The 26,418-nt window shown below is 38.4% G+C and overlaps 1 protein-coding gene across 6 annotated transcripts in view; it reads right to left on the minus strand.

The window, feature by feature from the left end:
- The window catches only part of NALCN (sodium leak channel, non-selective), a 358,797-nt gene that overhangs the window by 159,764 nt on the left and 172,615 nt on the right, over positions 1–26,418 (minus strand). For all 6 annotated transcript variants that reach the window (XM_032151251.1, XM_032151250.1, XM_032151248.1 and 3 more), the window contains 2 exons: positions 23,380–23,547; positions 15,549–15,740 (listed from right to left, as the gene is read on the minus strand). In XM_032151251.1, coding sequence (XP_032007142.1) covers positions 15,549–15,740; positions 23,380–23,547 — 360 coding nt within the window. The remainder of the gene's footprint in view (positions 1–15,548; positions 15,741–23,379; positions 23,548–26,418) is intronic.

Raw genomic sequence — 26,418 nt, forward strand, 5'->3', positions numbered from 1 at the left:
AACAGGTGCTAGAGAGGATGTGGAGAAATAGGAACACTTTTACACTGTTGGTGGGACTGTAAACTAGTTCAACCATTGTGGAAGTCAGTGTGGTGATTCCTCAAGGATCTAGAACTAGAAATACCATTTGACCCAGCCATCCCATTACTGGGTATATACCCAAAGGATTATAAATCATGCTGCTATAAAGACACATGCACACGTATGTTTATTGTGGCATGATTCACAATAGCAAAGACTTGGAACCAAGCCAAATGTCCAACAATGATAGACTGGATTAAGAAAATATGGCACATATACACCATAGAATACTATGCAGCCATAAAAATGGATGAGTTCATGTCCTTTGTAGGGGCATGGATGAAGCTGGAAACCATCATTCTGAGCAAACTATCGCAAGGACAGAAAACCAAACACTGCATGTTCTTACTGATAGGCGGGAATTGAACAATGAGAACACTTGGACACAGAGTGGGGAATACCACACTCCAGGGCCTGTCATGGGGTGGGGTGAGGGGGGAGGGATAGCATTAGGAGATATACCTAATGTAAATGACGAGTTAATGGGTGCAGCACACCAACATGGCACATGTATACATATGTAACAAACCTGCACGTTGTGCACATGTACCCTAGAACTTAAAGTATAATTTTAAAAATAGTCTATCTATCTCAGACTCCATGGAGTACTTTTTGTTTCTTCTTCTCAAAAATTTATTAGTGAACCTCAGTTTCTCATCCTGTATGGAAAAAAAAATGATTCAAAAACCCCAGGAAATTCTGGATAAAATGCAAAAAGCATCCTTCTAAAGGTTAATAGTCCAAGAAAATATTTAAAAACGCCAGGGACCAAAAGCTACGAAGCAGCTTAAATCAAAAAAAGTCAATTTCTCTAGAGAATTTCCGATCTCTGCTAGACTTTGGTTTTTAATGTTGTGCCAGATATAAGGTGCAAAGTTATGAACCCTTGAAAGGAGGAGACTGCTGAGATACTTGAGCAAAGCTATATAGTTATTGGTTTTAACCCTCAGAGAGGAGGTTGATCCAGTACAAAAATTCAATGGCAAAAGGGGATGACAAGGGAGCCTGTGCTTCTTGACTTGGGCACTCACATATGGAACCATGTTATGACACAGCTGGCATATGATGCAGAACTAGGGGGCATGAATAGATTGGTCAATAAATGGTACTGTGGCAATTGTTTATCCAAATGGAAATAAAATTGTTCCCTCTCTCACAGCAGCCATAAAAATCAATTCAGGCTAAATGAAGAGCTAAGTGTTTGAAGCAAAATATAGCCTGACCAGACCAAGTGTTCCTGAGTGGTGAAGTAGAGAATACTCTCATATACTGCTGATAGCTTAGGATAAATTGGTAAAACTACTTTGGAATACAAGTTTATCAATACCAATGAGAATTGAGGATATGTTTATTCTAAGACCCAGCAGCTCTATTCCCAGCTACATACCCTAAAAAGAATTATTTCATATGTGCACAAATCGATGTACAAAAATGTTCAGAGCAGTACTGTTTGGATTTACAAAATTTAGAAACAAACATCCAACACCTGGATGCATTAGTTTTCTATTGATGTGTAACAAATTACCACAAACGTAGCAGCTTAACACTCATTTGTTATTTCACAGTTTTTGAAGGTCAGAATGTGGGCATGGTGTAATACAACCGTGCTCTCAGCTCAGAGTCTCAAAAGGTGGAAATCAAGATGCTGGCTGGGCTTTGGTCTCACTGGAGCTTGTGGTCTTCTTCTAACTTCATTTGGGTTATTATCAGAGGGTTGTTCCTTAGGGTTGCAGGACTGAGAGTCCTGCTTTCTTGATGGCTGTTGGCCAGGGTCTTGGCCACATAGCACTTCACAACATGGAGGCTTACTTTTTTTTTTCCTATTTATTTATTTATTATACTTTAAGTTCTAGGGTACATATGCACAACGTGCAGGTTTGCTACATATGTATACATGTGCCATGTTGGTGTGCTGCACCCATTAACTTGTCATTTACATTAGGTATATCTCCTAATGCAAGCCAACAGAAGACCCTTTCTTGCTTTGAATCTAAGACAAGGCCAGTACCTCTGATTAGGTCAGGCCCACCCATGGCAATCTCTATTTATGACTGACTCAACATTAAAGGCTTAGCAACCTATTCACAGGAATGACAACCCATCATATTCACAAATCCTACTAGTATCGAAGGGTAGGGGATGATGCAGGGTATGGACACTAGCGGGGAGCTATCATGGGGGGCAGCTTAGAATTTGCCTACTGCACAGGAAAATGAAAAAATAAATTGTGTTTTGTCTATATAAACAATGTATATGTAATATAATAGTTGCCTTTTATACAGTAATGACTAAATAAAATACAGCTCCATGTACTCATTAAGGTAACTCTCATAAACATAATATTGAGCAATAAAAGCAATTAGCAGGAGAAATAGTACAGAATGAGACCACATAAGGCAAGTTTAAATTACACAAACGATATGTGATTTTCAGTTGATGTCCATATATGCATTAAAAGTATAAAGAAATTTATTAACAAAACACACATCAAATTCAGAAAAGTGATTCTCTATGGGAGAGTGAGAGGGCAGTGATCAGGAAGAGGCACCCAAGGACTGCCGGTCTATTGCAATTGAGTGTTTGTTAAGTATGGCCACAGAGGAGTATGTTTTATTATTCTTCATATCTTTTTACACATCAAATATTTCATGACAAAATTAAAAATACATGAAAGCAGAACAAAAATTAAAGATTTCAGCAATATTAATTGAACTAATAGTTTTAAAGATTAAAATAAACCTTGAATCTATTAAAAATGTCACACACTCTACCTACATCTGACAAATAATTTAAAAAATTAAGGAGCAAATTGTTTCTTCAAATTTCTTGGTAATTCCTTTAATACAACTAACTGCATGACTAGTCATTTTGGTGGCAAGGGGAAAGGAAAGTTAATTTGTAATTACGTGTTTTATAGCATTTGTTGCTTCTATTGTGCAATAACTGTTTTGGACATATTTTATAAGTGAAAATTCAATACAGCAAGTAATTAACATTTAGAGAATGCAAATTAAGAAAACCTATATCAAATAAATAATACTAAAATTTAAGTACATTGTGTTATAGAAGATAATATGTTACTTAGAAATAAAAACTATCCCAATTTGTACAACTGCTAAACATGTGAGGCCTGTTTATTATTTTAGTGGGAAGTCAGAAGGAATAAAGATACAGAGCTGGTTAAAGATGGACAGTGAATGTTTACTGCATTTATTTCAGTAATTTAGAGGCAATTACTTTCTATAATAAATGGAGGGAAAAACTGAGTAAAACCTTACTGAAGCTGCTTACAAGCTTTTGTTAGGTGATTATGGAAAAACATGCAATTTGTTTTTGTTAAAGAAAGACTGTGGTTGTTCTTGCTTATGCCAATCTGTCTTAGGACCTGTACAGGCTGTTCTAGAATGAATAGTTCATCTAAATTGTACTCATACAATATATTCATCCCAACAAAACAGGAACTGTTGCATATTACCTTACATCAGGATTTCATCTTATTTCTATTTAGCAGTGTAGCTGTTTGGTCCAAACTAGAACAGAAAGTTATTGGCTTGAGATGACAAAGTTGTTTTATTAAATTCTATCAATATAGCATTCTTTGTTTTTCCATCGAGTAGAATTCGAGCATCCCTTCTCCATCTCTTGGGCTTATATATTGATGCAGTCCTAGCTGTCTTCCTTTCTGACTCTACTTACTAATGCTTACAGATCCCACTGCACAGTGTTCAGTGCTCTTGCAGGTGTAAGGAATGCACATGCTCTCAACCTCAAGGTACCTGTAGACTAGTGAAGGCAATAAGACCCGTGTGTAATGTCAATGGTATGTGATAGAAACTGACCAGTACCATAAAAACAGGGAGAATAGGAATCCACAAATGATCTACTCTGTGTCCAGCCCTATGCTAGCTGCTTTGCAGATACCTATTTTGGCATCTTGGGAAGGATCTGGGGTCCAGATGTTTCTGGCGAAAGGAATTAAACACCAGCTTTCTTTCTACCACATGTCTATTTACAAAGCTTGTTTGCACGGGGAATATAGGAGCAGCTCTGTCTCCAGAGCTGAGAGAAATCTTGTCCAGGTTTTGGGTCTGACCCAAGTAGTTGTCTTCACAGCATCTACTTCTTCCCATGTGATTAATCAAGGCCAGTTATTTTAATTCTAGGAATGACCCTGTTACTCAATACTGCCAATGAGAGATGACAGCAAGTTTGCTGGAAGGAAAGGGATGATAAGAAAGGCTTCTCTGGTCCTAAGGAGGAGGCCTGGGAACAGAGGACCCACATATTCCTCTAGATGTCATCAGGAAGCCTGGAAATGTCACATCCATTTTGCTAACATAGGAAGACAACCCATGGAGAAGGTCACTGTATGAGTTTGCTAGGGCTGCGGTCACAAAGCTCCACAAACCTGGTGGCTTAAAACAACAGAAATGTATTGTCTCACAGGTATGGAGGCCAGAAGTCTAAAATTAAGGTGTTAGTAGGGCTGTGCTCTCTCTGAGAGCTGTAGAGAAACAATCTTCCCTTGTATCTTACGGCTTCTGGTGTTTGCCAGCATTCTTTGATGTTCCTTGGCTTGTAGATGCCATTCCAGTCCCATGGCCACATCCCCGTGTCATACAGTTTAGATCTGTGTCCCCACCCAAATCTCATGTTCAATTGTAATCCCCAATGTTGGAGGTAGGGCCTGGTGGGAGTGATTAGATTATAGGGGTGGGTTCTCAGGACTGGTTGAGCACCATCTTCTCAGTGCTGTTCTCATGACACTGAGTGAGTCATCATGAAATCAGGTTGCTTAAATAAGTGTGTAGCACCCCCTCCCTCTTTCTTTTCCTCCTGCTCTAGCCATATAAGACTTGCCCGCTTCCCCTTCGCCTTCTGCCGTGATTGTAAGTTTCTTGTGGCTTCCCCAGGAGCCAAGCAGATGCTGCCATGCTTCCTGTACAACTTGCAGAACCATGAGCAATTAAACCTCTCTTCTTTTTAATTACCCAGTCTCAGGTACTCCTTTATAGCAATGTGAGAACAGGCTAACATACTGTGTGTCTATATCATCTTCCTCTTATGCATGTTTGTGTCTGTTCTTTACCTTTTCATAAAAGCATCAGGCATACTGGATTAGGGTCCACCCTGATTACTTCATTTTAACTTGGTTACCTCTATTTCAAATAAAGTTCTGGGAGTTGGCATTTCAACATACATTTTTGGGGGAACACTGACAATTCAAACAACAATAAAGAGAATTTCAGTGAAAGATCCAGTCCTGACTTTCTGAAAGCTACCTTATCTCTTGAATTTTAGGGAATAAATTTCCTTATTCTTAAAGTCAGCTGGAATTAAGTTTTCTGTTACTTGCAGCAAAAGGGTTTGCAACAGAATTATGCAGACGTTCCTGATTGGATAGGGTAAGGGGAATGAGGATCCTGGAGGAATGAACAATTCTGGGAGAAGGAATCCGGCATGCTGAGCCTCACCCAGTATGTAAGGATGACAGATGTTTGTGTTGGTTCAGCAATGTTGCTCATTCTCCATTCAAACACCTCTTCGCAAGCTGTCACTTGGAACATCTTTTCACCTGTCTCATGTGTGGGATCTTCTTAGACAAATGCTGTTTCTGCTATGGCACAGAGACTGTCAGGTGCTGGTTTGGGATCCTGACATGATCATTTCTAACATTCACAGGCTATGTCCCAAAACGTTAATACCTCTACACCTTTCTTGATTTCCTGAAGTCCTCTGGGAAGTTTGTGATGAACTCTTCCAGAGGCCTTTCCTTCCAGGTACAGATTGACAAAATATTTATATTCTTGGCACTCAATAAATATTTCCTAACTGAAAGCTTTCTAGTGTGTTTGCTTGGCTAGAAGTGACCTAATGGATAATAGTTGGTAGAAGCAGTAGACAACTTCAAATCCAGCTGTCCAGCTGTGTAGCTTTGTGTGGGTTATGCATGCTCTCCAAGCTTCAGTCTTACTAACTGTAAGTAGGGCTCTTAGTTATCATGCCTGTTTGATAGACATCATTACCATTTTAAGAATGAATGAAGCTCAGACAAATTAAGTGTCACCTAAGACTGCACACCTGGTAAATAGTGCTGAAGCAGATTCAGTGTGAGTGCCCTCCCCAAGCCTCCCATGTGCTTCCACACTTTATTTTCCCACACCATTCTGCAGCCCTATAAACATTGCTTGGAGGCAGCCTCCAAGATGGCTTGGACCCAAGTCAAGATAACATAGACAACTGCTGATTTTTAAAGTCTCTATTTCACTTTGCAATACATCATGTGATTTTTCTTGCAGAAAATTTGTTCTGGTCATGTCCTGTGCCTTGGCTAATACTATAATTAATCAACGTACCTTAAGCACTCAACTACTAGATAATGTCTAGAGAAGGGAGGGGAAAGAAACCCAGGGATGAGTGTCTGAGGACAAATCTAGCCTTGAGGAAAATGTGTTTTTAATCATCTTTCCTGAATGATTTTCTATCAGGCAAGTATGACCAATTGATGGTGCTTTATTTGATTAGGGATGATAATGACCCCTTTTGTAATTGTAATATTTTTTAACATTTCCTTGTAAAATTTTATTATTCTTCATGGATTTCACCTTTAATAACATTTATGTGAAAGGAGAAATATACTCCTTCTAGTCACTTCACACGTTCAGGCTGTCACCATTGTCAGCTGCTGAATAACTGATTAGGGGGCCTGGGAGCGGCTGAGCTGCTTTCATTAAGATGGTCAAAATAATCAGGCAAAATGGCGCAATGAGTAATTGGAGATCTGAAAATGTAATACTACTTGATTACTATTATAGCCGGAAAATAGAGCAAGTATAGAGGGGCTAAGTCAGGCATGGATCTAAAAAGCAGCCTTGTCATTTATACAGATAATATTATCAATTTCAAATATATTACATAGGGTGTAATCTAGTCTTTTAAAAATACTTTCTAAGCCCAGTTGTGTCATAGTTGTATATTATTTAATACACAAAATGCAGAAGGAAAAAAAACACATTTCTGCTTACATCTTGGATGTGAAAAATAAAAATGTAAAGAATGATTTGCCCAGTATTACATAGCTAAAAAGCAATGGGGCATTGATGCACAATTGGACTTGTAGGGACAGAAGTACAGACTCTCAAATGCATTTTTTAAAAATAGAGGCCCACAGCCCTTATTCACAACTCCAAAATTTAAAAATTTCTGAAAATACTTGAAGGTCCTTTTTTTTTTTTCTTATAGTACATTTAGTAGCAAAATCTACTGCAACCTCTGATGCCCTGGTTCAAGTGATTCTCCTGCCTCAGCCTCCTGAGTAGCTGGGATTTCAGGCACACACCACCAAACCCAGCTAACTTTTGTGTTTTTAGTAGAGACAGGGTTCCACCATATTGGCCAGGATGGTCTCGATCTCCTGACCTTGTGATCCGCCCACCTCAGCCTCTCAAAGTGCTGGGATTACAGGCGTGAGCCACTGCACCTGGCCAAAGACACCTTTTTTACTATCCTTCTACGTCCCTCCTCTCAAAACCTTTATGCTTTCACTTGGATCAACCCTGACACAGGCTACTCCCAACAACTCATCTGGACTGTCCTTCCCCAGGGGGTTTAGAGACAGCCCTCCCTATTTCAGTCAGACCTTCAATTAGACCTCTCCCAACTACCTCTACAACCCAGGATTTTGCTGCAATATGTGGACAATTTACTCCTTTGCAGCCCCTTTCTTGACCATTGTATTCAACACACCACCAGGATTTTAAATGTTTTGGCTGAATGTGGGTACCGTGTGTCCAAAAGGAAGGCCCAATTAACATCTCCAAAAGTTTCATACCTAGGACTGATCATAACTCCAAATACCCGAGAAATGCTGCTGGCACGAAAGCAAGGTGTTCAAAAATCCCATTTCCTAAAACAGAAAGGGACTTACTTTCCTTTCTTGGATTAGGGGGATATTTCCGATTATGGGTAGCAAATTTTGCCATTATTGCTAAACCCCTTTATGAACACACAAAAGGAAATCTTGACCAACCACTCACTCCCACCCCAGACCTTTATCATGCTTTTTCTCATCTAAAACGTGCCTTATTGCAGGCCCACGCTTTAGACATTCCAAACCTCCTAAGACCTTTTCATCTATATTTACATAGTTCTCATAATCAGGCCCTTGGACTATTAGCCCAACTGATGGGAGACTCCTTCTCAACAGTGGCATATTTTTCAGAACAACTAGACCCCATTTATAAAATCTGGTCCTTTTTCTTAAAAATTTTGGCCACAGCCTCTCTAATTATCCCTGAGACACAAAAACTCATGTTCTACAAACCCCTTTAGGTATTTTCTTCTCACAGTCTACAAGATATGGTCAGCCATAAGGTGCTCACCCCCATCTCATCCTCTCATATGCAAGCCCTACATTTAACCCTCCTTCAACCCACTGTCTGTCTTCATAGATGCTCCCCACCTAATCTGGCCACTCTTTTACCTTCAATACCGATTTTAGACCCTGACCAACACTCATGCTCTGATCTAATTGAAAGTTCTCTCACCATGTTTCACCATCTTACTTCCACTCACATAAAGGGAGCCCCAGATTAGTTTATAGATGGCAGTGCATCAAAAAACCCTCCTCTCCAAGCAGGATATGCCATCACTGAGGGATATCATTATGATACCCACTCTCTCCCATCTAGAAGAGTCATAGAGGCTGCCCCCTTGCCTTTGGGCACATCCGCCCAACAAGCAGAATTAGTTGCCCTAATAAGAGCACTAACCCTAGCAAAAAACACACAAAATATACACCAATTCTAAATATGCTTATAACATCGTCCATTCCAATGCCCAAATTTGGAGAGAACAGGGCTATCTCACAGCTATGAGAACCCCTATCATTAATGGAAAACTCATTCATCATCTATTAAAGGCATCTCTACTTCCAGAAAACGTTGCAGTTATTCATTGCAAAGGATATCAATCAGACAAAAGCCACATTTCTTTAGGGAACCATGAGGCTGACTATTGGGCAAAACATGCCTCAACCAATCATTCAATTCCCCAATACTTATTTCCCCTCATACAACATATCCCCTTCTTTTATCCAGAACACCAAACACAACAACTAATCATGGCAGGGGCACAATTCAAACCCCCTAAACTGGTTCATACAAAACAAATTAGTCCTACCCGACCCTGAAAAAAACAACTCTCTTATGGGACATTCACAACCTCTTCCATGCTAGCCATTCCCCTCTACAACACTTCTTAAGTTCCCATATACACATAACCCCAAATATAAAGGAACAGTTAAAAGCCATTTCCCATCAATGCTCTATTTGCCAGAAAGCTTCACCCCATTCCAACATTAGACACTCTTCTTTCCCAACCCATCAAGCTAGGGGACACCTTCCAGAACAGGACTGGCAAATTGATTTTACCCATATACCCCCAGTAGAAAGGGTTTGATTTCTTTTAGTTCTGGTTGATACCTTTTTGGGATGGGTTGAGGCTTTTCCCTCAACCAACAAATGAGCTTCTAATGTCACCTCCAAATTAATAACAGGAATCATCCCCAGGTTTGGGGTGCCTCTTTCTTTTCAATCTGATAATGGCCCTGAATTCATTTCTCAGATTACTCAAACACTTGCACAAGCCCTACACATCACCTGGAAACTACACAACCCCTATCTACCTCAATCTTCAGGAAAGGTTGAAAAAATGAATGGCATTCTAAAAAACACCCTCACCAGGTACTCACTCCAGACACATAAAGACTGGGTTACACTTTTGCCTTTAGCCCTTCTAAAAATTCAGGTGCTCTCACATAAACCTTTAACACTCAGCCCCTTTGAACTCACATATGGGAGACCACTTGCCCCTTTTGGTCCACCTCAGGGTCAAGCCCCACCTCTACCAACCCCTCTTGTTTCCCCTCTTGTACATACCATCCGCCATTTCATTTGGGAATATGCTGACAAATACCTGCCACAACTTGTCGTCGACTCCTCTAATCCCTTCCTACAGCCAGGAGACTGGGTTCTGATAAAAGATCCCAGTCCTACCCCCAATTCCCTCCTCACACCTAAATGGAAGCAACCTTACCAGATCATCCTTACTACACCCACAGCAGCAAAACTCCAGGGACTCCCCAACTGGTTTCATTATACTTCTCTGAAGAAAAGAGACTTCCCTTCACCACGTACCCAAACCACCAAATCTAAAACCCCTTCAGCCTTCTCTTGTGTCTCCACAGGACCCACTTCCCTTCGCCTCACCTGAATCCTGGAGGAAAAGGAAGAGAAATCCACATAAGCTGCTTATGTCTCTTTCTCTCCCAAACTTTCATTGCTTCCTAACCAACCTTGTTACAGACCTTCAGTAGTACCCTTATGAAGCTCCTATTATACATCCAAATCAGTTTCTGATTGTTCTATGGTACCTATGGCTTCAAGGAACTTTCCAGGACTTTACTACTACCCAAATAACTTTTTTCTCATTTTGCTTGTTTCTTTCAATATAAATTCCCTAATCATATCAACCTCACCAATAAAACCACTCCTCACTGCTCTCAAACTAGAATGCTCTATAAACGTTACACTCTTGCTGCAAGCTAACTCTTCCTTTGCTCCAGAGTGCTGGATATGCTTATTGCTGTCTTCCTCAGCTTACACAGCCCTTCCTACACCCCTTCATGACCTTTTAACAGGAAATATAACCCTAACTTATAAACTCCCAAATGGAGCTTCCTTTTTTGAAAGAGCTGACACCCTGTTTGGAGATTATCTCACTTCCAGGGCCAATCAGGCCAACAAAGTATTTCAAACCTATTACAACTCTACAATGCCTTAAGCCCCAAGACCCTCCCATTGAAGGGCCCATAACTAAACACACCCTCCTTTTACAACAAGCCTCACTTTGCTTTTCAGCCTCATAAGGAAATTTCCCTCTAGGGTCCTTAACATCTAACCAATGCAACCACACTATCATTGTTAAACACCCCTCTGACCATCAAAGTAACCATGTTGGCTACCAAGTATCAACTGAAAGAAATGGAGCATTTCTGCAACCAGCTCGTTTACAGCCTCTCCCTCAACCAATGCCTCCTGCCTAAGTTGTGCTGCCCCTAGTGCCCAACTTTTTCCATGGCTCAATATCAATGGTGCAACATCTGATTGCATTAAATGTGTACAAAATAACTCTTCCTATATTTCTACTATAGTGGATGTCTCCCTGGCCTCCTCCTTGTCCACCTGGAGTAAAAAACCACAGGAAAGAAAAAACACCCCATCTTTAATTTGCTTATTTTCTTTCCCTATCTCCGCCTGTATTTATGACAAAGGCTTGTTCTTTTTGTGTGGTACCAACACATATCTTTGTCACCCCACCAACTGGACCAGAACGTGTACCCTAGTTTGTCTTTCTCCCTCCATTGGACTAGTTCCTCCTAATCAATCTTTATCTGCTCCATTCATCCAATATGTTAGAAAAAGGAGGAAAATCCAAGTCATTCCTTTAATGGCCACCTTATGTATAACCTCCGGGCTTGGATTGGGAGCAGGCAGACTGGCCAACTCCTTAACATACTTTAAAGTTCTTTCAACAGAACTACAGGATTTATTAGAAGATATAGCCCAAAGCCTTATAAGAGTCGAAGACCAACTAGACTCCTTGGCTGGAGCAGTCCTCCAAAATAGACTGGGATTAGATCTTATAATGGCTGAAAAAGGGGGTCTCTGCCTCTCATTGGGTAAGGAATGTTGCTTCTATTTCAACCAATTGGGCCTAGTAAGAGATGCTGCTGAAAAGCTTAAAGGGCTACAACGTGAAAGGAATACCAAAACAACCAAATACATTCTTGGTTTAGAAACAAAATCCTAACACGGACCATCCCATTCTTGGGCCCTCTCCTAATAATATGCCTAGGACTAATGTGCTTACCTGGCTTAATTCACCTTTTTCAAAGATTTTTTAATTGACAGGATCATGGCCATCCCACAATTACCCAAAAACATCTACAGATGGCATTACTCCTACAATCAACCCAAGACCAAAGAACCCTCTGACCCCCCGCGCAGCAGGAAGTAGCCAGAAAGAACCTACCACCCCTCTTCCTTTCTATAACTGTAGGGACTGGATTGACAGAGCAGGAGATCGTCGTCTTGGAGAAACACCACCATGTTAAGTTCCCCTTGATTAAAAAACCACCCAAATCAAGCACCCAAACATCAGCCTAATGCCTAATGTCAGCATAACCAAAACATTCCAACCCTAAGATAAACCCCCTCTGACCAGAAACACGGCAAGCCTGAGACAGCATTCCCTCCAACCAGACATCCCAACCCCACAATAAACTTTCCCGCACATAGAAACATTCCGAACCTGCAATAAGCTCCCCACTTCCTACACCCTTAAATACTCTTAGTCTGTAAGAGAGAATGCTCCTGAGCAAAACTGGCCAGAAGCTCCTCTCAAGTTTATTCTCCAAAATAAACCCATCTTTGAGCTGCTTTTTGTGTTTCTTACCTCTTTAACTCTTGGAATAACCATCCCCATGTTCCCATGGGGAAGAAGGCCAGCTGCTCTTTTTATTTACCCAGTGAAGGGGCAGAGCCAGAGAAGGGAGGCCTAATGATGTGGCTATCATCCTGGCCTGCCTCCCTCCAGCCTCCTCTCTAGGAGTCATGCTCCTGGCCAAAATCCTATGTGTGATCCATTCAGACCTGATCACAGGCAATGGCAAGGCCTTGCCTGGGAGACCTCCCAGGGGACCACTGCCATCCCCACCCTTGACATGGTGCATGACCAGGGCACTGCCATTTCTGGAGGGACTTGCAATTTATGACTCAGCTCTGCCCTGCCAGGCCAGCTGGGATCATGGCCATAGCTGCAGTCCCAGACCAGGTACCTCCGTGCAGAGGCCTCCTGATTAGAGCCCAGCTGAGGCACTTTCCTCCATGCTGGCTCCGTTCCTTTCTACTCCTATCCCTTCCTTCCTTATGCTTCCCCTTCCTGGGTGCAGGAATGGTTGGAACCTTTTGTCCAGGACTGCTTAGCAAGGAAAACAGCCCTTCCTCCCCCATGCCTGCTGATCCACCTGACCCTTAACCAACACCTCCGGACGCTGGAGAGCTGGGGAGCAGTGCCTACCTTTGCCTCCTGCCTGTACTGTTGCAGTGAGGGAACAAAGTCTTGATTGTAACTTTCAGCTTGGCTTGCTGTCCTGAGGATCACCTCGACACCTGTCAGCTCAACACCTATCTAAGGCCAATCTTTGTCCTCTTGCTGTGGGTACTGCCTTCTCCCACCTCTGCAGGAACCTTTGCCGTCATCCTCCTTATCTCACCCATCTGCAACCTCACTATCTACTTGCCCTCTCTCATCAGCACTTAAACATCATATGTAAGTGCACCTGAAAGCAATAACTCAGGCATACCCTGAGAATGACCCTTCTTGCCAGACACACCTGAGTGTGTGTTCTGAGCTAGGGAATCTAGGAGTGGCCAACCCAGAGATTGACTCCTTGTTTATGAGGAACATCTGAGCCCCCATCTCCTCCTGTGGAACACTGGCTTTACAGGGAATTGAGGCCCCGAGTCCGGGGTGAATTAAGATTTCCACGTGGAGGTTGCTGGGGGAGTGTGCTAAGTAAAAATGCTATGTAAATTGTATGCATTTTGCAAGCAGGTCTGGTTCTCTGACCAGCCAGCCACCACTGGACTCCCTCCCCCGTATGTAAGCCCTCAATGAAACCCCATGTCTCGTCTGCTGGCTCTGGGTCTCTTCTTCAGCCTCGTGAACCTGGTGCCTTCCCTACTAGAGTTGATAGGAGTTTGGCATGACAAATACGATCACACTTTCAACCGACTTCAGAGTTCCTTGGCCTTCTGTCCTCCTCTTACCATTGATGGTACTTGCTCTCTAAGTTCTGGAACAAGGATTTGCTCACCTCAGACATTTAGAACATGCTGTCCCTGTGATGGGAATCTGTTCCCTTGCACTTCCTTTGGTTACATCCAGCCATTGGAGCCACCTGTTCCCACAAGCCTTTCTGGACTTTTCCATGCCTGAGAATCCATGCCTTGCCTCTGTGTCCCCAGAGCACCTGGTGTCTGCCTTCATCAAGGACTGTGGTGCCCTGTGCTTACCTACTGGTTCCTCCCCTCAACTGAGAATTTCTTGAGGACTTATGTCCCCATGATTACCTAAATGACCAGACTCTTTAAAGGCATTCAACAAATCCTTGGTGGCACATGAATGAAGAATCTGCATTATGAAAGGATGAATTCCAACACTGGTAGCTCAAATCATAAATTTAGCATAGGATTTTTAAAAAAATCCCTAAAATAAAGCTAAGCTATCCATGAAAAGTACAGACCCTTTTGCTGTCAAAGCTTAACTTTTAAAAATATATGTTGTTTTTACCCCAATATTATTCTTCCCATATGATATGGTTTGGCTGTGTCCCCACCCAAATGTCATCTTGAATTGTAGCTCCCATAATTCCCATGTGTTGTGGGAGGGACCAGGTGTGAGATAATTGAATCATGGAGGCGGTTTCCCCCATGCTGATCTCGTGGTAGTGAATAAGTCTCACGAGATCTGATGGTTTCATAAGAGGTTTCCCCTTTAGCTTGGCTCTCATTCTCTCTTGCCTGCCACCATGTAAGATGTGCCTTTCACCTTCCACCATGATTGTGAGGCCTCTCCAGTCACATGGAACTGTGAGTCCATTAAACCTCTTTTTCTTCATAAATTACCTAGTTTCGTCAAGTATGTCTTTATTAGCGGTGTAAGAATGGACTAATTCACCATATAATAGTCCTTACTATTTCAACTTAGGGTAAAAATACATACATTCTTTGTCTGGTCATTGTATTTTTTTACGTTTCTAAGTCCACATGGAGTTCAATTTCAAGGTCCTTCTGGTTAGGAGCTCTATCTCCTACATGAGTTTTGTTTATGGATCCATTGATTTCTAACTTCCTTTTTAGCCTAAGTGAATTCTAATGAGAAAGCTGAGAGACATTTAAAATCTGAAGAGCCTATGAATTTTATTTTATTGAAAATCAAAAGCTTCCTTCTAGATTCTGACTAACATAACAATATATAAACTATAAAACATTAAAAATATGTTAACACTCTTGAACACAAAAATGTAAGCTTTATTTTAAAATTCTGCTGTATTTTAATTTATAGGTGCTAAGAACCCTAGCATTCAGGTTTCAGCATCTAACTCTATTAGATTATTTCCAGAATTTTAGAATTGATATATAATCTTACAACGCTGAAAATGGTCTCAAATACCTGTACCCTGCAGAAGAGACAATTTTAAATATTAAAATCTAATTATCCCAAGTTATCAAAAATAGGACAATATTTCTGAACCACTGCTAAAGTGAAATTACTTTGATGTTAATCATTATTACTAAAATAAGAATAATGAATTTAACTTACTGCATTTTTAAAATTCTTACCCTCGGAAAGGTAGTAAATCTGTCCAGTTCTTCAACAAAGCAGAACATCTGCAAACTAATTGCTGACATAACAATCAAGAGGCTGGCAGTAAACACAACCAAACTCCCAAGCTTTTTTCCAGGACCGAATATCTTGTACACAAAGTCTTCTAATGCAGGTGAAATCTTAATCAGCCGAACTACTCGGAGAACCTATCAAGGGAGAGACAAACATTTATTTACACATATGATCATTTTTTTACACCGAATCTTAAATATGTTCATACTAAAAGATTATTTTATAGTTCTTTATGAAAATCATACCTCTGCATTTGAACATCTAGTGACTAACAATAGAATAACCATTGGTCTAGCTCAATGCCTGCCACATAACAAGAACTCAATAAATCCCAAATGAATGGATGAACTAAGTGTTTTAACATATTATATGATTGTACAAAATGATATTCATAGTGTACATATTGTTGAAATAAAATTGATATTTTTCTAATGTTCAAATATGCAAGGCAACCTTTAATTCAATAAAGGTTGAACATTCCTAATTTAAAACATAAAATACTCAAAAATTTAAACATTTTGAGTGCTGATACGAGGCCGTAAGTGAAAAATTCTACACCTGACACCTTTGCTTTATGATGGTTCAATGTATACACACTTTATTTCATGCATAAAAAAACTATTAAGAATATTGCATACAACTACCTTCAGGGAATGTATTTGAGGTGTTTATAAAACATAAACAATTTTTGTGTTTAGACTTGGGTCCCATTCCCAGGCTATCTCATTATGCATATACATACAAATATTCCAAAATCTGACAAACATCGAAAGCCAAAACACTTCTGGTCCCAAGCATTTGGGATACAGATACTCAACCTCTATTAGTTATATTCATTGTCTCATAAAATATTTTCCTAGGTATTATTAGAAAATCACAAGGAAATGGAAAAAGAAGCAAACTTTTGCCAAGAATCTTTACTTCTTACTGAGATTATCACCCCAATATCCATTTTCTCCTTCCTCCTTTAAAAAACAGAACTTTCCGAATTCTAACCTAGCAAGCGGCTGCCTGGGGCTATAGCCTACATACACATTCCAGTCTCCCTTGCAGCTAGCTGTCTCCAGTGGACTGGGTTCAGACCTATGGAATGTGAGAGGAAATGATTTGTACAAGTTTTGGTGCATTAAGTTAAACTTTCTCTGAATCCTTTTTAAAATACCTTCCTCTTGCCTGGAAATGGAAACAAACAGTGTAGCCCCTTTGGACCAGAAATAGAAGGCTTGCACAGAATATGACAGTCCTGTCCAACCCGACAGGCTGGGTGACCATGGGGGGCACAGCCACCTGCTTTCCCTGCATACTCACCAACTGCTGCAGAGAAATAAACTTCTGTCTTATGTAAGTTTTATATTTTTGGATCTTTGTTATATGTACTTAACTATTCTCTCTCTCTATATATACACACATATATATGTGTGTATGTGTGTACATTTACATATATTTTAGTCATGCATCGCATAATAACTTTTGAGTCAAGTATGGGCCACGTATAGGATGGTGGTCCTATAAGACTTAGCTTTTCTATATTTAGCTATGTTTAAATGTACAAATACTTACCTTTGTGTGACAATTGCCTACAGTATTCAGTGTAATCATACACTGCACAGGTTTGTGGCCTAGGAGCAATAGGCCATACCATATAGCCTAGGTATATAGTAGGCTATACATCTAGGTTTGTGTAAGTAAACTCTATGATCACACGACAACAAAATTACCTAACAATGCATTTCTCAGAATGTATCTCTGCTGTTAAGTGATGCATGACTGTGTATACACACACACACACACCCCTAAATATATACAGATATATTTAGATGTTTTGCATACACACATTTGTAAAAAAACATAAGTAATTAATTGACAAATTTATTCACTCATTTGTTTAACAAACATTTATTGATTACTATGTGCCAAACTTTGTGTTGGACAAATAGGATTCAATGGCTACTATTACAAAGCAAGTATAACACAAAGACACAGCTTTTAAGGACATATTTATATGATTAGTATGTATAAATTAGTACATAATTAAAAGCTGAAGTATATAGTGTGAAAAATACAACTTTTCATTAAGTCTAAGATGTCATCAATTTTGTATGTAGCTCTAAGAAATAAAAAAATGCTGCCAATTAAAGTATAACACACCACTGATTATAACAGCTCCCAAATTCAGAGATATTAACATAGGAAAATTGCATTCTTGGCATAAATGAAATATAGTTTATACAATGATCATCCGAGATTTTTTGATGTCAATAAGAGATTGAGTTGTCTGTTAAAGATGAATAGTGTATTTGGAATACAGTAAGAAACAGAAAATGCATTTTTAAAAATTAGATTTTAATTTTTACATGTCTAAAATAACATTTGTTTGTTTTTGGCTTCCCAGTGCCTCTAGCTTCTTCACCTCTGCCTGGTTTTCCTTTGGCAAATCATTCCTACCCCAGTCTTAGTACAGAGGTGCAAAAAGGACTCCCCAACCCTCATGATCCAGATCTGGCCAGAGTATTCACAGTCATCTGAGTCATCCTCAGGGCTTTTGCTGGATGCCTTTAATAAGAAATGTTCTATTTCTTTTTTTTTTTAATCCCCAATGGGTACTGCTGTAAGAGTCACACAAACTATGAGCTCCTGGGAGCCATCTTTGCCTTCACATAGAGAAGACCAGCTTAAGAATGACACCGATACACCAACAGAAGAAAGGTAGGTGAAGATATACACTAAGCCCCCGACACCATATCAGCCTCTGAATTTTGCCATACCTGAAACCACGTTTACTGCATTTACTTTGATTTAACAGGAAATATCAGTGGTCAGTCTTATTCCTATTGTCTGCAGAATGCAAATGATATGGTTTACAGCATGTAAGTAAACCAATGGAAAAAAATGACTAAAGCATGTTTCCTTCATGCTAATTTGCAATTTTTAAACGTATGTAAGAAATTATGTTGTTCAAATTAAGCATCATACCACGTGGTGCAGCTACCAATTTTTCCTGCTGTAATTCTTTTCTTTTCTTTTTTTTTTTTTGAGACGGAGTCTCACTCTGTCGCCCAGGCTGGAGTGCAGTGGAGCGATCTCGGCTCACTGCAAGCTCCGCCTCCCGGGTTCACACCATTCTCCTGCCTCAGCCTCCTGAGTAGCTGGGACTACAGGCGCCCGCCACCATGCCCGGAGAATTTTTTGTATTTTTAGCAGAGACGGGGTTTCACCGTGTTAGCCAGGATGGTCTCGATCTCCTGACCTCGTGATCCGCCTGCCTTGGCCTCCCAAAGTGCTGGGATTACAGGCGTGAGCCACCGCACCTGGCCATCCTGCTATAATTCTTAACATACACTCCCAAATCAGGACATATTACTCTCAGATAATCTATACAAAGAACAAGCAAACAGCTTTACCATAAGAACTATTAAAGTATTAACATTCAGGTTAATTTCCAGAATAATAATCTGGAAAGATTTCACATTTTTATCAGATTTGTCTATTCTCAGACATAAATAATTCAGTACCTAACTGTAAACAGCTTGAAAAAAATGGAACTATTTAATACCACTTCCACATAGGTGATTTGATCAGCATTTTCAAAGGTTAAACTTGCATTCCTAGAAAGGAAAAATCCCTGTCAGTGAGTCTAATTGTGCCTTTTCATTTATTCAGGGATCAGTAGGTTTTTTACTCTATCTACCCTACAAAGCTTTTTGATTTTGTGTTCCTATAGATACAACATAAAGTAAACCATACTCTCAAAGATAAGCACTTCAGAACATGCTGTCTCTAAAACACATTTTCCTGGTCACATTTCTGAGTCCGTCTCTTAAAGGTCACTCTGTTGATTTGTAGTGAGATGCTGTAGAAATTGCACAGTTAAGAATATGAACTCTGAAATTCAAGTTCTTGGGAAGAAGTTTTTTTTTTTTTTTTGAGACGGAGTCTCGCTCTGTGGCCCAGGCTGGAGTGCAGTCATGCGATCTCAGCTCACTGCAAGCTCCGCCTCCCATGTTCACGCCATTCTCCTGCCTCAGCCTCCCAAGTAGCTGGGACTACAGGCGCCCACCACCAGGCCTGGCTAATTTTTTGTATTTTTAGTAGAGACGGGGTTTCATCATGTTAGCCAGGATAGTCTTGATCTCCTGGCCTCGTGATCCACCCACCTCGGCCTCCCAAAATGCTGGGATTACAGGCGTGAGCCACCGCGCCCGGCCGGGAAGAAGTTTTAGCTCCATCATTTGCTAGGTATGTGGTCTTGGGCAAGTCAACAGATTTCTTGAGACCTCAGTTTACACATACAGTCCTTATCTCAGGGCTTGTTATGAGAAACAAATGAGACAATGCACTCAGCAAGGTTCCCGACACACAGAAAATTCACAAGAAGCACCAGTCAATATCATCGTGATGATACAGATATGTAAGAACCACAGCATTCTGCAAGACCTTATGATTTCCCACTGGGCATGCTGCCCTGCATTGGTTGCAGCCCAGCCACACTGGCCTTTGTGCTATTCCTTGAACACATCAATCATGCACCCTGCTCAGGACATGCTCAATGTGATTCTCTCCACCTGGAATGCTTCCCCTCGGACCTCCTTACGGTTTGCTCCTCCACTTCATTCAGTCTGCTCAAACCTCACCTCTTCAGAGAGGGCTTCTATGGACAACTAATCTAAAATAGTCCCCACTACACAATCTCTATGCTTTTTACCCTGCACACTTCTTCCTTAAGACATTTCCAGTACTTGTACTTCACATTCCTTTGTGTACTTCTTTGTGAACTGTTTGCCTTTAGAATTTCAGCTTCATAAAATGGGAACCCTCTCTGCTTTGTCCACTGCTCCATCTTCAGTATCTGGAACAGTGGCCGACACATAGTAGAAGCTCAGAAATATCACTTGAATAAATACACGAATAACATCAGTAATTAGTCTAACAGATAACTAATATTTTAAAGGAAGCCACTTTGCACTAAATATTACTTCATTTAAATGTGACAAATATGAGATTGTCTAAGGAAAGACTTGTTGCCAACACAGTAAAGAAAGGTTGGTTGAAATGAGAAGTGTGAGGACCAATAGGGAAGACCAGTGTGGGCCTTTATACAAAGAGCCACTCTGTCTGGTGCAGTGGATTCTCCACATGCAGATTTGCAAAAACGCTTGTGACACCTCAGTTTCTCAAGAGATTTACTTTCTAGTCACAAATTAACTGAGATCATTTCTATTCATTATTAATACATTAGAAAAACATAAGCATGGCCATGTATAGAGAGACACAAATGAAAATCACTTAATCATTAACATAAATTAAACAGAACCAATTACAGAATAATCCAAAATCAAAGACAGAACTGAAATTGCAAACTTCACTATGATTTGACTATCTACTATCTATCTATCATCTATCTATCATCTATCTATCTATCTATCTATCTATCTATCTATCTATCTATCTATCATCATCTATCTATCTATCATCTATCTATAAAATGGTTACAGCCTTGCAGGCTAATATTAGATATTTTGTAAAAAACAGACTAGTAGGAAAATCAGACATGGTGACAAGAGTAAGAAACTAGAGATGACTAATAATTTGTAATAAATTGGTTTATTTCTCTGTAGTCATTTTTTCCATTGTATAGGTATTTTACATATGTATATAATAAATATATACATACATATATGTAGTTATGTGTATAATATAATTTATACTGTTTATCATTTAAATAAAACAGTCATATTTCTAAGTTATAAAAAACTCATCATAATTATAATTTTATGGTTAAATTCACATTATGACTTATCAAGCTATTCCTCAAATGTTTGTCATTTAAAGTTTTCTTTTTTCTCTCATTAACAATTCTGTAATAAATATTTTGCACACAAATGTTGATATTTTCTAACTTTTTACTGAAAAATGGCATGTCAGAGATTATAGCAATTTTAAGGCCCTGAATATATTTTATACTGTACCTTTGCTGAAATAGGCAACACCAATTTTCTTAATTTGGCTGCTTTAATAGCTTTGTAAAAAAGGTATGCTGTTGTTTTGATATAAAGGATATTCTCTATAATTATGTGCAATGATGCCCTAAGGTAGGTACTCAATGGCCATGATAACTTTGTGAATCTAGAGAGCAGTGCACAAGAGCTTATAATCACATGAATGTTTGGAAAGCACATTTTGTATCAAGAGTTTTAAACATATATATCTCTTGCCCCAGCCATGTCACTTATGATAGCCAAGCTTCAGGATATAACTCAATAAATGAGGAGAGATTTACATCCACAGATGCTGAGGGAAGTGAGCGCTTGAACTATGAAAACCCTCTGTGGTTTCAATATGCTTAGCTGTGATTACAAGGGCTCAGCTTTTTGCCTGGGTTTGTGGGGGGTTTTGCTTTTTACTTTTTGTGAATTATATTTGCATGTCCTTTCCCCCAGGTACTAAAAGTCTCTAGTTACATGTGATCTGGCAGATAAAGTGAGTATTGTTCTGAAAATAATACTTTGGTATTACTAATAAATAAAATCAATACAGTTGCAATGTATATTATTTTTACTAAGGGGTTAGAGTCCTGTTTCTCAAAATTACTTCTTTAAAATTCTACTGTCATTTTATTTCCCAAATATTTAACAATATCTATTTAGAAAACAATGCGCATTCTGGTATTTCCATGATAAATTATATAAATGACCAAGTTTGAATCAGGAAAATGACTATATCTGAGGTGTTTTTGACTAGAATACCATGTAGACATATTTTATCATTTTGACTAAGTATTTACCAGGACAGTGAGCACGTCGCTATATTCAATAATAACAAAGAATGTAACTAACAATTACTGTTTATTGCATAATTAGAAAGCAATGTGACTCCATATATCACATTTTTTTTTTTTTTTTTTTTTTTTTGAGACACAGTCTCGCTCTGTCACCCAGGCTGGAGTGCAGTGGCGCGATCTCGGCTCACTGCAAGTTCCGCCTCCCGGGTTCACGCCATTCTTCTGCCTCAGCCTCCTGAGTAGCTGGGACTACAGGCGCCCGCCACCACGCCCGGCTAATTTTTGTATTTTTAGTAGAGACGGGGTTTCACCGTGTTAGCTAGGATGGTCTCCATCTCCTGACCTCGTGATCCACCCGCCTCGGCCTCCCAAAGTGCTGGGATTACAGGTGTGAGCCACCGCGCCCGGCCCATATATCACATTTTAAAAAGATATCCAATTATTATAAGTTAAATAAGAATTATAAGTGCCATCATGAAGTAAGTAAGACATTTATAAATAATACTGTATGACTAATTACAATCCGTAAAGGTAAGTTTTATAAACCTTTAATATTTTCATTATAAATCATTGTTGAGCCAACACTTAGCCTTATCAAGAAGGAAGATAAACACTTGGGATTAAATTAATGTTTCCTACTCTTTAAAGTTTGTGCCCACATCTTACGTAGTTTAAAATTTGATACGCGTGTATAGATATGTGTTATCCATACATAAAAATATGTGTATCTATATACTGCTAATTTAGGAAAAGTAAGTAAAATATCTACATTGTTCCTGTGAATTTTCAGGAGTTTTAAAAAGCAATTGTTACAATTTATGAATGCACTTTTCTAATTTTTAAGATGTCATTGTGCCTTTCTCAAGTTCATACTTACCATAATAGTTTTATATAAATATCATATATAATTCCATGTGGTTGTTAAAATAATGTGACAGGTATTTACTGGGGAAATAAAGAAATTTCTAAAGACAAATAGGCATTATTTGTATTACCTGAAAGTACGTGAATTGTGAATGATAAAGATCTGGATATACATGAAGAGTAGTTCCAATTACGAGTAGTAGTTCGAATTTGTGGAGAGATGAGCTAATATATCCAGTAAATCCCAAACACCATATCTTCAGAAGTGCTTCCAAATCAAAAAGTACTGTAAAAGCCACCTAGAGAAACAAAGAAACATTGAAATTGAAATTCAAAACTATAATTTATTCTAAATTATTTCACATATTTGTCAGTGTATGAATTTTTGCCACTCTCGCATACACTAAGGCGCCCCATAAGGTCAAGAATGACATTTTACTTTAAAAATGTATTTGAAACACACCAACTAGAACACAGTAGACCAAAACAATCTTAAGCAATTATAAAAACGTTACAATTTTGAATGTTTGTGAGTGGCATTATTTCTTTGTTATCTAGATTTGATATTATTTTAAAACCATTATTATTTAAAGACTTTCTATGTACACAAAAAGCTGAATTTTTTTGTATGTTGTATTTTTTTAAGATAAAATTAATTTAATGTACATGGCATATTATAAAATAACAACTTACATATTACTAACCTAATTAAACCAAAATTTAAGTTAAAATATCATTTATTCCTTTATGCTTTAGGCCACATGGCAAAAGAGACATTGGGATTTCATACCAAGCAATTGATCTATGTGTGCATATGCAAATAAATCAATATGTTACTTCACTATTAATAAAATTAATGATCAATATTAGTATATTACCACATTTATTTGATCTTTTAATCTCTCACATGCATTCTATGAATTTACTATTCCAAATAACAATATTATAAAACACACACATAAAGATAGCATGTTATTTCCTTTACATGTCCTATGAACAAGAATTTTAATTTTGTAAAGGAGATTGCAACTGGAATTAAAATTTGCAATAAAAGATTAACTTCTAATTAAAGACTATGAGGGTGACTACTGGGACTAGTCATAATACGTCCCTCTGAGAAGACACTACATGATTTATTGAAGATAGGAATATAGCAGAGCTTGCTTCTCTTTTTCTAGACTAATGTGGAGTATTAGAAGGGATTTTCTTCCACTCACACATGGAACATGTGGGGAAAATGCAGTTTTAATAAAAGTGTTTTAAGAAATGAAACATTAAAGGCACTGCAGATAATTTAGATGTGAAGAGGAAATTAGCATCACTTCTCAAATCTACCATTTCTGTAGATTTTAGTTGCTTTTTAATTTTAATTGCCATTTCCCTCCTTAAAAAATGTAAGAAGGTAATATATTTTAAATTTGAAATGATCTTCAGTCCACAAAACACGTGGATGAACTCCCTTGCCTACGTTTCTCAGGTATTTCATGTTAATGTCATGTATATTCTTTCCTTGATCATCTGCATCTTCATCCATACATATGCAATCACATAAACAGGCTTGCAATTACATGTTTTTACATGAGATATAAAAACAATTGTTACAATTTATGAAAGCACTATTTCTAATTTTAAAGATGTCATTGTCCTCTCTCAAGTTCATACTTCCTATACAATTACTAGGTATAAATATTATGTACAGTTCTATGAAGTTGTTAAAAATAATGTGACAGGTATTTACTCTGGAAAGAAAAAAAAATTCTAAAGACAAATAGGCATTCTTGGCATTACCTAAAGTTATATGAACTGTGAATGATAAAGATTTGGTTATGCAAGAAGACTATATATCACTCTGCAACTTGCTTTTCTGACTCACTAACAATTGTGGATATCCCTCCAGATTAAGGGATATAGGTCCTATGTTTTATCAGCTGCATAATTTCCCATAGTGTTCAATGTTTATGTAACTCAACATTTTCTCTACTAATTCATTGGTGGGTGGTATTTGCAGGAATCATCAGGAAAGGTGGTTAAGCACGTTGCTACTTCAATAAAAAGGCTGCACTAAGCATCCTTCCTTAATACCAGTATTTATTGAGGCTTTCATATCTATAAATAGATTTCCAAAGTTGGTATTGCTGGGGCAAAGACAGATTTGTGTGTTTTAAATTTAGAAAATATTAAAGTGATTATTTTCAAAATATTATAAAAAATCATTTGCCCTTCAGCAATACAGGAAAGTTTTCTTGTCTCAAATCCATGCCAATATCAGTGTAATCAAACTTATTGTTGCTCATCTGTTTATATGTTTATTAATCATTTTAATTTCTTTTTAAAGCAATTAAATGTTACTTTTCATAACCTTGACACTATTATATGGTGTTATGTTGTGTTTCTTATGCGTTTTGGGAGTTGTTGGTATTGAGGACAATAATCTTTGCTATATATACTGCAAAAATTTTTTCCCTAGCCAACAGTCTGGTTTCTAACTTTGATATCATTAGTGCCACAAACATAAAATTTACATGTTCACATATGTCTACAACTTTATGATATTTTCTTTACCTTTTACATACAAAATAGAACTTTAAGAAGATTAATACTAGTCTTCATATCCAGGAATACACTCTTTTCCTATTTATTTGAACTGTATTTTATATTCTTTAATAAATTTTTTCCATATAAATATCCTAAATATCCTCTCTCTCTCTCTCTCTCTCTCTCTCTCTCTCTGTGTATTTTTTCTTTTTTACTATTTCTACCTAGTAGTTCCAGTGGGAAGAAAAGCTGTTGATTTCTCTATATTGACCTTCTGTAGCCACTTTACTAGATTCTTCTATTAATTCTAATATTTTTCATAAAGTCTCATGAGTTTTATAGAAATATGCACATTTCATCTGGAAATAAAATAAGATTATTTCATTTTTAAGATTTATTTTGGAGTTAATCATAAGAATGCATTAGTTATAAAGGTACAGTTGTATAATGGTTGCTAAATACAAAATGGTAGTAATAGGAATCCATAACTTGCTCCTTGTTTTCAATGAAAGTTCCTTCAGTGTTCATGTATGTGGTTGAAATGAGTCTTGGTGATTAATTTTTATCATGTTTTAAGACTTTCGTTTTCTTCCTATTCTCCTTCAAAGGATTTAACCTTTAATTCATTGAGGCAA

This window comes from Hylobates moloch, unplaced genomic scaffold, assembly GCF_009828535.3.
Source record: "Hylobates moloch isolate HMO894 unplaced genomic scaffold, HMol_V3 SCAFFOLD_4, whole genome shotgun sequence".
Lineage (NCBI taxonomy): Eukaryota > Metazoa > Chordata > Mammalia > Primates > Hylobatidae > Hylobates > Hylobates moloch.